Source organism: Sinocyclocheilus anshuiensis, unplaced genomic scaffold (genome assembly GCF_001515605.1).
Source record: "Sinocyclocheilus anshuiensis isolate Anshui unplaced genomic scaffold, SAMN03320099.WGS_v1.1 scaffold111, whole genome shotgun sequence".
In the NCBI taxonomy this organism is placed as follows: domain Eukaryota; kingdom Metazoa; phylum Chordata; class Actinopteri; order Cypriniformes; family Cyprinidae; genus Sinocyclocheilus; species Sinocyclocheilus anshuiensis.
In genome coordinates this window covers 861,747-874,753 of record NW_015552549.1, presented here as the reverse complement: position 1 = coordinate 874,753, position 13,007 = coordinate 861,747, and the positions used below count along the sequence as shown (strand labels likewise).

The 13,007-nt window shown below is 38.8% G+C and overlaps 1 protein-coding gene across 2 annotated transcripts in view; it reads right to left on the bottom strand.

Annotated features, from left to right (window-relative positions):
- The window catches only part of LOC107664365 (gamma-aminobutyric acid receptor subunit pi-like), an 8,424-nt gene extending 1,551 nt beyond the window's left edge, over positions 1-6,873 (bottom strand). The window contains exons 1-7 of one of the 2 annotated variants that reach the window (XM_016454914.1): positions 6,808-6,873; positions 1,900-1,983; positions 1,703-1,815; positions 1,529-1,596; positions 1,221-1,438; positions 1,017-1,099; positions 771-908 (exon numbers count right to left, since the gene is read on the bottom strand). In XM_016454914.1, the coding sequence (XP_016310400.1) occupies positions 771-908; positions 1,017-1,099; positions 1,221-1,438; positions 1,529-1,596; positions 1,703-1,815; positions 1,900-1,952 (673 nt within the window). In that variant the 5' untranslated portion in view covers positions 1,953-1,983; positions 6,808-6,873. Of the gene's footprint in view, positions 1-770; positions 909-1,016; positions 1,100-1,220; positions 1,439-1,528; positions 1,597-1,702; positions 1,816-1,899; positions 2,110-6,807 lie in introns of those variants that run through there. The other variant, XM_016454912.1, reaches the window with a different exon arrangement.
- Between the last annotated feature and the right edge of the window lie 6,134 nt (positions 6,874-13,007).

The following is a 13,007-nucleotide window of genomic DNA, read 5'->3' as shown; positions in this document are numbered from 1 at the left end:
TGTGTGTGTGTGTGTGTGTGTGTGTGTGTGTGTGTGTCTAAGAAACCATAAAAATACATTCCCAGAATCCCTGCGGTTGCTTTCTGTTTTAATACCTGTATTATCATGTGGTTTTCGGTACATTATAATGTAAAATGCTAATATTGGTAGTTGTAGTAGATAAGTAACATTAATATTATATCACTTAAAAATGTGTGATTATAAGATAAAATATACAGGCACCAACATGCCATCCTGTAATAGCTGATAGATTGTCAGTGTATTATTTATGGTGCTTTTTTTAACTGTAAATTTTACTGATTTTTATTTGATTACTAGGATATACATGTAATGATTAAATGTACAGTGGGACCAAAAAGTAGTATGAATTTTAGTCCATTAAAAAAATAAATAAACACATGATCAAACCAAGTGGCATCTGCAGACAAATATGCTATGCACTTGTTTGGATTATCATTCTAAACCTAAAACCTCTTTTTGTGGAATAGTTATGCTTGTGGCGCTTGTGCTATTTTCTTTGAAATGCCACTTGGATGATCTTTTGTTATCAAATGGAGTGACATTCATACATCTTTTAAGTCTGGCTTAAGTGTCCAAATTCTTTTTTGGGATTTTGTAAACCATGATTGCGCTGTAAGCAGCTTAGAAAGACGGCGTCTGCCAAATGCGTAAATATAAATGTAGAATGTGACTGAAAGACTGACTGGTACTTTTTAGTAAAATAAACTAAAAGTGGCCAAGATATTCACAATAAAATTTGATGTTTTTACCTGTTTCATACACCGCTTCAGATACGGTTGTGTAGTAGCTCTCCACACTGTACTGGGCCAGACGCAGTGTATCTAACCCCTCCACTGAGTCATTCCCTCGGGTCCAGTAAAACACTACATCCTGTAAATTATAGCCCCCTGAACATGTATGCACACACATACAGATTTAAGGGTTTGAACAGGCTGCTCTTGAATAACCAGTAAAATAAAATAAGGAAAAACCAGTTTGAGAGTGAAAACGCTTACAGCTTTCTAATTGCAAAGTACACTCTTGTCTATCCATAGGATACTTGGTGAGGTCCATGTTGCAGGCGATGGTTGCTGTTATGCTGTGGAGAAAAGGAGGAATATTGATTGAACCATTTCAGTGGGAAGGTTCCCCAGATGCACATACATCTGCCTGGAGCAGCTGTTCAGTCTTTGGTAAGAAGTTGTAAATTCAGTGTTTACCGAAGAGCGTAGAGCACAGTGCCATTGCTGAAGATGCGGATCAGACGGTTCTCCACAGTTACATCATGGAGGAAAGAACGCTTAGAATCGGGGATGAACGTATCAGGGATCCACAGCAAAGAAACCAGCCGTCCATCCAGACTCAGACTTTCATTTCCAGGGAATATGAGGCGGGAATCTCGCCATCGTTGTCTTAGGAAGATAGTGGTTGTGTAGTCCTAAAGGTATATGAACAGAATTGATCAGAATCCCATTAATCTGTTGCCTGAAGCCTCTTATCAAAGTAAGTTTATAAATGTAAATAGTACCATGTTAATCTCAGAGATGGCATCAATACTGGCAATATCCAGACTCATTCCAATTTCAACAGGCCCCTCTGTGGAAACAAAGAATGTGTTTTTATTATTGGGTTTTAATTATTTAAATAACTATGTTTTTTTTAATTCTCCATCTATATTTAATTAGCTTCAGGTAGCCCTCACGGTTAAAGTTTGGCCTTAGGTATCGATTGTAGCCTTTCATCAGCTTCTGTATGGTGGGCTGCAGTTGCGAATCATTCCACTCGCCATAATGATTCCCATAAAATCCTCTTTCACTGGGAGACAGGGAGAAATGTTAATAGTGTGGATGTCCGGTGATTCTTACTCTCAGTGCGTCAGATGTTTTTCTCTTTACTCACCCGTTTGTAATCAACAGAAATAGACTCATCCAGAACAGAAGATAGAGCAGCATTCTGTGATAATGTGAGACAGATGAGCAGTGGCTGTGAAGAGGATTTAAGAAAAAAAAATGTTACAATTTTCCCCATCATGTACGGATTACGGCCCTTCGACACCCTGGACACCAGCTGCTGATGGTCCTATCTTGTCATCCCACACACTGTTTTTTTTCCCAGGGATTATACCAATTAGAGAATAAATCTTGTAATTATGCCTTTGTATTCCATGTTTGGCTCTTGAAATGTCTTAAGACTTCTGGCTTTATATGTGAGATTTTATATCAAAATTATGCCTGGGAAACTAAGAACTGCAGTTTTAGCTTCTAGTCTAGTTAGTTAAAGGGAGAGTTGACCCAAAAATGCAAATTCTGTCATCATTTACTCACCCTCAAGTTGTTCCAAACCTGTTTGATTTCTTTTTCTGTTGAACATAAAAGTAGATTGTTGGTTGGTTACAGTTGCTGGTCTCAACTGTCTTACATGGGTTGGGTGGGGTGTTTCCCCCTGGCTAGAATACCTAAATGGCACTTTAGTGTCCATGATTAAAGGGGCAGGGGCTCGAGCCCCCCATAAACTGTTTGCCCCAAAAATATCTTCTTTTATATTCAACAGAAGACTGAAAGTCAAACTGGTTTAGAATTTGAGGGTGAGTAAATAATGACAGAATATTCATTTTTTTTGGGTGAACTATCCCTTTAAGTGACTGATTTGATTGTGAATAGCAATTGTGAATAGAAATTTCCATGACTTTTCCTGTTCTGGTAAACACAATTTTAAAATCCCATGACATTTTCAGTGATCGTGGGAACCCTGTCTGCAATATCTTTTTGCAGTATTAATACAATTGGTAATTCTATTAATACACTTTTGAATGCAGTTATAATTTGATAATTGAGTACATTTAAGCACTGTTCCTCCATGAATATTAATTTTCCATTAGAATTTTTTTTTCAGGTGTCTCTCAGCTCAAGGTCCTGGGGGACTGGTCCTGTTGACCCTCCTAAATACCCATAAACCATGCAAACTTTAATGTCCCAGAACTTTACCACAAGATGGCAGCAGTCCTCTCTGCCCACACGCATGCAACTGCACCACCAACAGCTTTTCATTAATGTACCATTTTATTAAATGCACAACTTCCCAATCACTCTTTCTCTTCACTTTAATCTTATGATGCTGATTGCCTTGCCTCAAGACATACCAGCAATTGCCACTGCAGTTATTGTCATGGAACCTGAACAAGAAGTAGTCCGTAATGAAAGGCGCTGGACCATTTTACCACAGATCAGCCCCCACCAACCATTTCTCTTTCTCTCTTTCTTTCTTTTTCTTTTATTCTAAGTCTCTCTCTCCTCTCTTTTTCTCAATGGATTCTTTTAGATTAGAGCAATCTTTCAAAATGTCAGTGCACTTCTATTTCTAAATTAGTCACATAAATCAGACATTTTGCCCCCTGAAGTGTGACAAGTCTTGAGATTATCATGTGTCAGCAATTTAACATGTATATATTTAAATATACGTCACCCGTCTCATCATTCCCACTACATATTCTTTCTCATTTCCATTTTCCCATTCTTCAATTATTCCTCTCCTCCTCCACCTCCTCCCTCCATCCATCAGCTGTCCCCATCTCTGTCATGCCGCATGAACATCACAATGACAGCAGTTACCTGTGGAGATCTGAGATGCAGATCATTGTGGCTTTACCCTTCACTCTTCTTCTTGGTCTCTTTTTCTCTCTTAGTGTTCCAGCAAAACGTATCCAGGTTGTTCTCAATCCTTTTCTTTGTCTCCTTTTTTCATGGGTCTCCTATGACTTCTTTAAATATCTTATTGTTTCTTGTATATCTAATTGTCTCAGCACACAGTGTGTCTCTCCCGTCCAAGCATGGCTTCCCTCACACTCGTCACTTGACTAGCTCAGAGAATAACCCCTCTCTGCCTCCCCATTCCCCCAACCTCCCAATGTCTCTCTCTCTCCCTCTCTCTCTCTCTTATGTACATGTGCACAGCTGTATCTCATGCCTCTGATGGCACCTGTAGTTTTATAGATGAATCTCTTCATTGCTCGGCTCCCTATAAATCAGTGTCATGTGGCTTGTGACATGCTGAATTCTTCTAATCGCTCTCTTTTCCTCTCACGCAACTGCCCCCTTTCTAGTTTCAATCACAATGCTGTTTGTTCCTTGTAGCAAATTTACATCCCATTTTGCATCGTTGTCTTTCATTTCTTTTGTTTCCTGTGTCCCTATCATTTTTGACACACCTGTTACTTTTGAAGTTTCTGTGGGATGATATATGACATTTTATTTCCCCAATTCTCCTTTCTATCTCTGTCTCTTGTCATGCTGTTTTCTCCCCATCTTTTCATCATGTTTATCAATATGTTATTTTAGGATTTCTCAGGATAGAGTGTTTAGTAGTAGGCTGTCTACTGTACCACTATTTACACCCAGTCAAAAATGATTGTCATTTGATTGAATTATTAGCTGAAAACTTAATGCTTAATGCTTAAGTAATGCTACATCCACAAAACTAGGTGTCAGTATCAGTATCAGTCCAAGACAACTTCCATATTGGCCAGTGCAACATGTGGGCTTTTGAATAAGTATTTGCTTCGTGACTGTTAAAATATTTACATTGACATTTACATTTAATCATTTAGCAGATGCTTTTATCCAAAGCGACTTACAAATGAGGATATATAATATGTATACTGTATATCTATATAGTCTGAATGTAATCTGGATTTATTACATTAGTCATGTTATTGTCATGTGACCTACCAGTGTGCGTTGCGTCGCTATGCTGTCCTCTTTCATGGCCTCATGAAATAATAAAGTGGCCATTGGATGCACAATTCAAAATCTCATCGGAAGTAGTAGGTCATCAGTTTTTAGCCACTGTTTTATGAATACCGTGAATAAAGAGACTTCAATTTCACATGCTGTTTTTCGCCTACTGTAGCCTTACACCTCTAAATCTGTTTCTTGGAATGCTTGAACAGAACATTTTTGCTGCAAATGAGTGCAGAAAATAAAAAATAAAAAACTAAAAATCAACAGATTCCATCCAGGCCTGGTTATGGCTTCATTATTTAGCACTTCTCAGGCTACATTTATTTACAACTCAAGTAACATATCAATTTGACAGCAGTTGTTTTTTTTTTGTGTCCATCCATGTCTTATCGCTTTTTGTTCAGCAGTCTTCCATTTATATTATTTTGTCAGATGGAATGCTGCCGGAGAGAGACAGTGAACCTGGTTTAATCATATCCCTACGGATTGAACGGCTCTCCATAATTGAAGCCGACTCTTCACATCGTCCTCAGGCTTTAAACCCACACAACATTGTAAACAGAGGTGCTGGATTCAAACCGACGGATAAATTAATGTTTGACAGCACAGAGACACACAGGTGACGCCTCAGTAAGCTCAATTATATAACCTCTGCTCTCTGGCTCCAGGGAAGCCTTGCTTCCTTCTTGGATTAATGTCTTTCTTCTGGTGCAAATCAGACGGTTTCTGAAATGGAAAACTTTCTCAAATGATGCCTCCACAGCTTAGAAACCTACACCAATGCTGTTGTTTTTGCGAGGCCTGTTTATTAAGAAGCTCCCAACCTTTGCTAGCTTATTTGACAGGATAGTAGCGCTCAGATCTGAGAGGCACCAGATGCGCCCTAGATGAAGGAATGGCCTGGCATCCTCCCCTTTATGACCTGCAGACATCAGGCTCTGACTGGTGAACTACTGAAATCCAGCAGAAGAGCTTAGACCAGCATGTTGTCTGAGCCAGTAACTTATGTCTGAATCGAACCGAGATAGAGCCCGAGATGGTTTATGGCAGAAAATCAGATGACCGCCACCAGTCGTCTCTCAGCACATGAATAGCTATTTCCTCCATCCTTCGTTCCCATCACAATCCACTTGACAGATTATCAACATGCCTGCTTCCTTTTCTCCCTCCTCTGCCACTACTTTCAGGTTCTCTTTAATTCTAATGTCCTCTTTCCATTTTTGAGAACACCTTCACATCCGGCCCAGTCTTGTAATTGTCTCCTCTCCATCCATTTTAGTAGATCACTCAGACAGTTTTATAATTACAGATCTGTGTGGCAGTGTAGCTCATACATGAGAGCGAAAATTGAAATGACTTCATACGTGCCTCATGACCTCATTTGTCATCACATGACTTACATTCACTCCAGCTTGCCATTTACGTGCAGTTTGCTATAATATATCAGCTCAGCCAGCCTGAATACATGCACAGGTCTTTCTATTTTCTTTATCTTGTCCTACACTCTTAAAAAAATAAAGGCTCCAATAAGACCCAAAAAGGTTACAGCCCGATGTCATAGAATAATTTTTTTAAGGGACAGTTCACTCTAAAATAAAAAATCTGTCATCATTTTCTCACCTTCATTTATTTCCAAATCTGTATGACTTTCTTCTTCAAAACACAGAAGAAGTTCTGGTGACTATTAGCGTCCATTATTTATTAAAAAAAAAAAAAACACTGTGACATTTTCTTTTATGTTCCATAGAAGATAGAAAGTCATACAGGTTTGGAATGACATGAGGGTCAGTAAATGAACTATTCCTTTGTTGCACCGATAAATTCTCATTCAATAGTTCTTTAGAAAATCATCTACAATATGTACTGATGCTTTTTAAAGAACACGGAAACCAATATTCTGATCTTAAGAACCTATAATAAAACATCAAGAACCTTTAATCATTAAAAAAAATATTATAGCCAGGAAAATGGTTCTTATTAAGAATCCTAAGAACCATTATTGTATCTTTCTGTCCGCTTTCATCACAGACTTTAAATTCTCACCGACTCATGCACAGTTTGCTGTACTCACCTTTTTTAGTCTCTCAGTTCAGTCTTTAGTCCAGTTGTGCACGGTAAAGGTGTGCTGGTTGTGAGGATGTGCAGATTCTGTGTCTGTCTCCCTCGCTCTATGTTCCCACTCTCTCTCTTTCTCTATTTTCTATTACTCGGTCGCTCTCATTTACCCTCTCACGGGCGGGATGTACTCCAGTGGTCAGTTTTCAGTGAAAGAAGAGAGCATTTCTTGTCTGCATGCCAACCTATGCAATTTTGTAAGAACAGACTTGTGCTGAGGGAGGGTCAGGATTTTGTAAATATTTTATATTTAGATGTCCATTTGAATTGTGGACCTGACTATTTTCTTTCCTTTTATAATAAGTGACACATATCCTGAATAAATAAACAATAAACCGGAATTAACGGCACTCAAATCTCTGCAGGGTGACCAAGAACTGAACTGGCCAATCAGGATTCATCAGGGAAGATGATGAAGAGACCACCCCCATATCCAAATTTACTGACGAGAGGCAAGTGGGATTTTGCATCAGTGTAACCAAACAACCTCTTCCCTTATTTAAAATTCATCTCTGGACATGTCCCCTGAGAAGTTTTTCTCCATTATCGTTTCCTTGTCTTTACTCATATAATTTCTTTTTTTTATTTCTGTTATGTGCCTGCATATGCAACCTAAAAGGATTGCAAACACACACACTAAACTCTTAAAACATCTTCAGACATATGACTTGCTTTTAGAGCAGACAGTTGGATAAATGACATGTTGAATAATGTCATAGTTCCTAGCAATGCCAAAGGAAAAGGAATGTGCCTAGAGAGAATTAAATGAATAAAACTTTGGTAAATAAAAAGGTGAGGAAATGAGGGCTGTGGGATTTCAGTACCAGTGTGCTGGTAGTGTGTGATGTTAAGCAGCTGGAAAAGGATGAGTGCAACAGATCTCTACCTTGGGCACACTATTGACACCTCCATTAGTGCTGCAGGAGATGCCTGCACAGTATAGCTCATTTATGCTTCTCTCCAGTGAACAATTTAATTGACCGACACAGAGAAAAGCTTACATTTCAGAACATGCAAATGAACTGCAGTTTTTTCTCCTATTAGCAATATCATTTTAATATAGAGAGCGATAAATAAACACGTATAGGAAGCCCATTATATAGGATATATTACATAAAAACATATACCACAAAACAACAACAAATAAATATGTGTATATATATAACAAATGAATGATGCCTTTGTATATATATTATATATTTATATACTGGGCTTTCTTTGTTTTTCCTTGCAATCCTCTAAATTACTTATTAATTAATTACTTATTCACCCAATTATGTGTTTATAATCTGTTATTCTTTTTTTTAAGCAGTGCAACCACCTGCATACAAATGCACTTTCTACACCCCACCCCCTCCCTTGCTATTGTAGGAAACTTTTTCCTCGTCGAAGCAGGATTGGGGCAGGGGCACCAAGAGCAATTTCAAACAAAAGGTGATAGTCTCAGTAATCTGGTTCATTTGGCTAACAATAAGAGAACAGGAACAGACAGGAACCTCTTGCTACACTTTGCTTAAGATAATCATTTGTCTGATGTAATTTACCTTAAATGCTAAATACAATGTACTTCACCTTAGTTTTTCATGTGATGCTATGTCAGAACATAGGATCAGCATATTTTAAACAGATTCTTAAATTTGTAATCCCACACTATCAAGCACACCAGCTTCATTTACTTGTTTTTCTGCCCTGTATACACATCTGTATTCTCCACATACTAGCTGTTCCTATCCCTTAGGCTGTATGCAGGCCAGGTCACTGGAGTAAGAGACAGTAGCCTGGCAACCTCAAGTCAAGGTTAAAAGAACATAATCTCATCCGTTTTTTTGACAGTTTAATCTATTATTTTCTCCCTGGTGAAATACTGCAATTCTCTGGGTCTCTCTCTTGCACTTTCAGTTCCTAGCAAATCCTTTCCATTTGTAATGGTTTATGTTGCATTACCCATGATGACTAATGACTAATGCCATTGCAAAACTCCATAGCAGTATAATGAGGCAGTGTATTGCCTTCTTAGGGCTTGTAGTGTGGTCTTGGCTTTGTTACGACCCCCTATTTTTGACTTAGCAATGTTATTCAATCATATAATATATTTGGGATTTGCAAAATTGCTCTTGTTAAAAGCAATGATATCATATTTTTAATTGATGCGCAGATTTGTTGTCGCATGAATTCTAAACCCTCAAATACGGATGCATTTTTTTTGCTTATTTTTTATTAATATATCCATATACTCATCTACTGTATGAGAAATTAAAGATTAGTAGTCATATAAATAATATACAATAAAATTACAGTCATATTAGTTGCTATGCATAAAAATCCGTTTTTTTTTTATTTATTTATCTTTATTTCCAGTCACATTGCATATCTATTGTAAATCACCATCATGAGTGCAGCATGCATCTGCTTGACATCTCCAGTAGGAGAAGCACTAATTCCATAGGAAAGTCCTTTTCAGTCCCACTGTGGAGGCATGTTGGTATATGCTGATGAATGCTGTATGGGTGGGGGGAGGTGAACATCTTACCTTAGGCTAAGTAAGTGCACTGAGGATACCAGCCTGATCAGCATGCATCAGTGCATACATGCTTCTGGACTCATGACGTTAGACAATTTAAAGGTCAACAGGCATGGGTGAAGACGTAAGAAGGTGTCTTTATTAAGAGTAAAATGATATTTCCATTGATATGTTCTACATTTTAGTTACATACATTTGTAGTAAAAGCAATAAATGGTTAGTATGTTCCCATTCAGATGGTTTTCACATACAATACTTTGTTAAATAGCAAACTGGCTGATTAAGTTTATCCCTCTTATTCGATATTCTCCTGATGGCTTGATAGGTTAATTTAATTAAAATTCATGCAAAGAGGTTTAAATTCCAGATCTACAAACACATTATGGTCCAATGAATCTTAATATCATTGACTTTATCCAGAGAATATTGATTCCACAAAAAATCATTCTGTGATTTCTTTAGCATTTTGCTTGTCGGAGCCAAGATTCAAGCGCAATGTCCAAGGGAACAGCCATTTGTTTTGGTGTCTGAAACCATGGTAGACATTATCGAGTGCCCTCATTCAATCCCATAATGCAGCACAATAACGAGTGTATAACTGCTGTTTAGCTAGTGCTAGAGAATACCCGTGAACTGTAAGGGAGGGGGGGCAGCAGACATACAATGAGGATATCGCACTGGCTTGCTGTATGTTTCACTTCAAACCAGCTGCAAAGATCAGATCAGATGATTAGATGAATATCAGGGGTTGAAGTTCCAACCATACGCCTGATACTCAAGGATGTGGTGATGCATCGGTGGGACATTGTATTTGCTTATGAAACATCTCAGCTGTTAGCTGTTGAAACTAATAAACAGCCATGATGTTTGAAACCAGCAGCCAGCAGAGTTGGGGCCAAATGCTTCTTAACACTCATGGAGTTTTGTTTTTGTCATGTTGACATGTCAAATATTTTAGGGGGAAATAACACAGAACAGTCCATTACACTAAAGTGTTTGTTGTCTCTCAACACTATTTTCACTAAATATTCTATATAAGCCCTGGTACATGTCGGTTCATTTAGAGCGCGGTGCTCCCCAGTTATATACAGAGGCTAGTTTCATTTGGAACAATCCAAAAGAATGGATGCTTTCACGTTGGGATGGAATTTGGACCACAGATGTGGAATAATTGTTGTCTTCTGTTTACATTTTTCTTCCTCTTGATGAACATCTTGTTGAATGCAATCAATGGATAATGGCTTCTTTCCCCTCTCATAAATCGGACTTATTTTCCTTTAAGGACCAAGAGGATAAAAATGGTACCTTTTCTTGGCATGTGTGTTTTAACAGGCTATTGTTTTTTTCCTGATTTAGTCAGTGTTCAGATTATATGGATTGCTTGTCTTTCTTAGAATGATTGTCTCTGTAAATTCATGGAACAACGATTCAGTTTGAATCAAAGCAGTTGAACTGAAACAAATATGTACAATTTAAACTGAATTTTGAAATTATATTATTATATTAATTATGTTATATAATTAATGTCTAGTCTTCATAATGTTAAATTTTTCAAAACTTAGTCTATTTTTATTTAATACATTAATTAAAATACTTGTCCTGTATGTTTTAAAAAGGTTTTGCATGTTCCAATCTTCAGATGCTGTAATATTTTAAATAGGATTGTGTGTGTGTGTGGAGAGAGAGAGAGAGAGAGAGAGAGAGAGAGAGAGAGAGAGAGAGAGAGAGAGAGAGAGAGAGAGAGAGAGAGAGAGAGAGAGAGAGAGAGAGAGAGAGCGAGAGAGAGAGAGAGCAAGCAGAAATTAGTATTTAAGTGGCATTCAAATTAATCAGGTCAAAGTACATTAATGTGACTTTGTAGGAGAAGGTTAGCTGTGCTTATGAGCTCCAATAATTCAAGGACGGCATCTTTATCCTTTGTCTCCTCATAGCATGCGTCTGAAGTGTGTAAGACTATTTACACACAACAGTAACCTGGAACTGGATGGTCTTTTCTTCTGCCTGATTCAGTGAATCAGAGCTTCATCTCTCTGCCTGACATCTTCACGTTGAGTTTACTAAACATTGCTAATCAGTCAATACTGTTTAGCTAATAACAGTGCAGCGCATGGTTGCTGTTTTGGTTTTGGTGTTGTAGTAGTTGGCAGCAGGGTACATTGTCCTTTAGGGGGGTTAGTCTCATCCAGTGCCCCTCATTTAAATACAATGTATTAACACAGAAAAATCAACAGCCATTAAGCTTGAAGCTTATCAGTTCTGTCATCACCTTTTAACAGTTCGATTTCAGTTCATCTGCCCCTTCCCCCGAAACACGTCATTGTCGTGATGGATTTGTTCATGTCTGTTTAGAGTTTACGCTATCAACACTGCACAGAACTAGCTGGAATCCACCCAATTTAATCTCATCCTTGACATTACTCCCACACTAACACTGCAAAGTCATACTATGAATTTTACCCTATTTTTGGTTGTTCTAAGGATTCATCAGCTTTAATGTTATGGCTTAAAGAATGAATAAGCATATTTGTTATCAGGATTTAACTAAATCCTAAGGCTAAGAGTGATAACCCTTACAAAACAGTACAATGGCTATACCATGGTAAATTGATGGTAAAATTTTTAAGCCCATGATGGGGCTTCTTTTTTTAATAGAAAAAGCTTCGGTTACTAACGTAACCTCAGTAAAGTAACTAATGTAAGGGAACGACCATTGCGTTGACACGCTTATGGCGGGGGAACTCCTGTTTACTCTAATACTGAAGCTTGATATTAAGTGGACAAAATCCGTGCAGTACAGAGACATCCAAGTTATAAAACCTGGTGAAGGTAAACGTTTTAAGTGACAGGGGCTGCAAGTTGGCTGACTGGAGCAGCTTAAAGGGATTGCCCCACAGGGCCCTGAGGACTATAGACAAGTCCCATGTCGGCACAGTATGAGGGCGAGGCAGATTCAATTTCCGAGCTCCCCTCAGATACTTAACAACTAAGTTGTTTCTGCCAACTGATTGGCCAGCCATGAAAGAATTATTCACCGTGATGGCCACATACACTTTGAGCGTGGAAGGGTTGCGCCCCTTATCCAGCAGCTCTTGTAGAAAGGATGTGTGACATGTCTATCGATATCGATAGAAGCTGAATCAACTCGGGGAACCACATCTAATTCCTCCAGAGTGGGGCCGCCAGGAGGACTGAGCATCTGACTTGCCTGACCCGTCTGATGACCTGAGGAAGCAGGGCAACCGGGGGGAAGGCGTACAGGTGAGTGCTGGGCCAATTGTGGGCCAGGGCATCTCACTGTCTCAAAAAGTTGATTGGACAGTGAAAGGTGTCTTCTGAGGCAAAGAGGTCCACCTCTGCCCTCCCAAAGACAGACCAAATAATTTAAACCATTTGGGGATGTAGTCTCCATTCCCCTGGAGCTACCTTGTCCCTGGACAGCGTGTCTGCCCCCTGGTTCAGTTTGCCCGGCACATGAACTGCTCTCAGTGACAGGAGTTTGCCTTGTGCCCATAGAAGGTGTCGAGCCAACCTGTGAAGGGAGCGTGACCTGAGACCACCTTGGTGATTGATAAAGGCTACCACCGTCATGTTGTCCGAACGGACCAGGACGTTGTGCCCCTTTAAAGCCAGCAGGA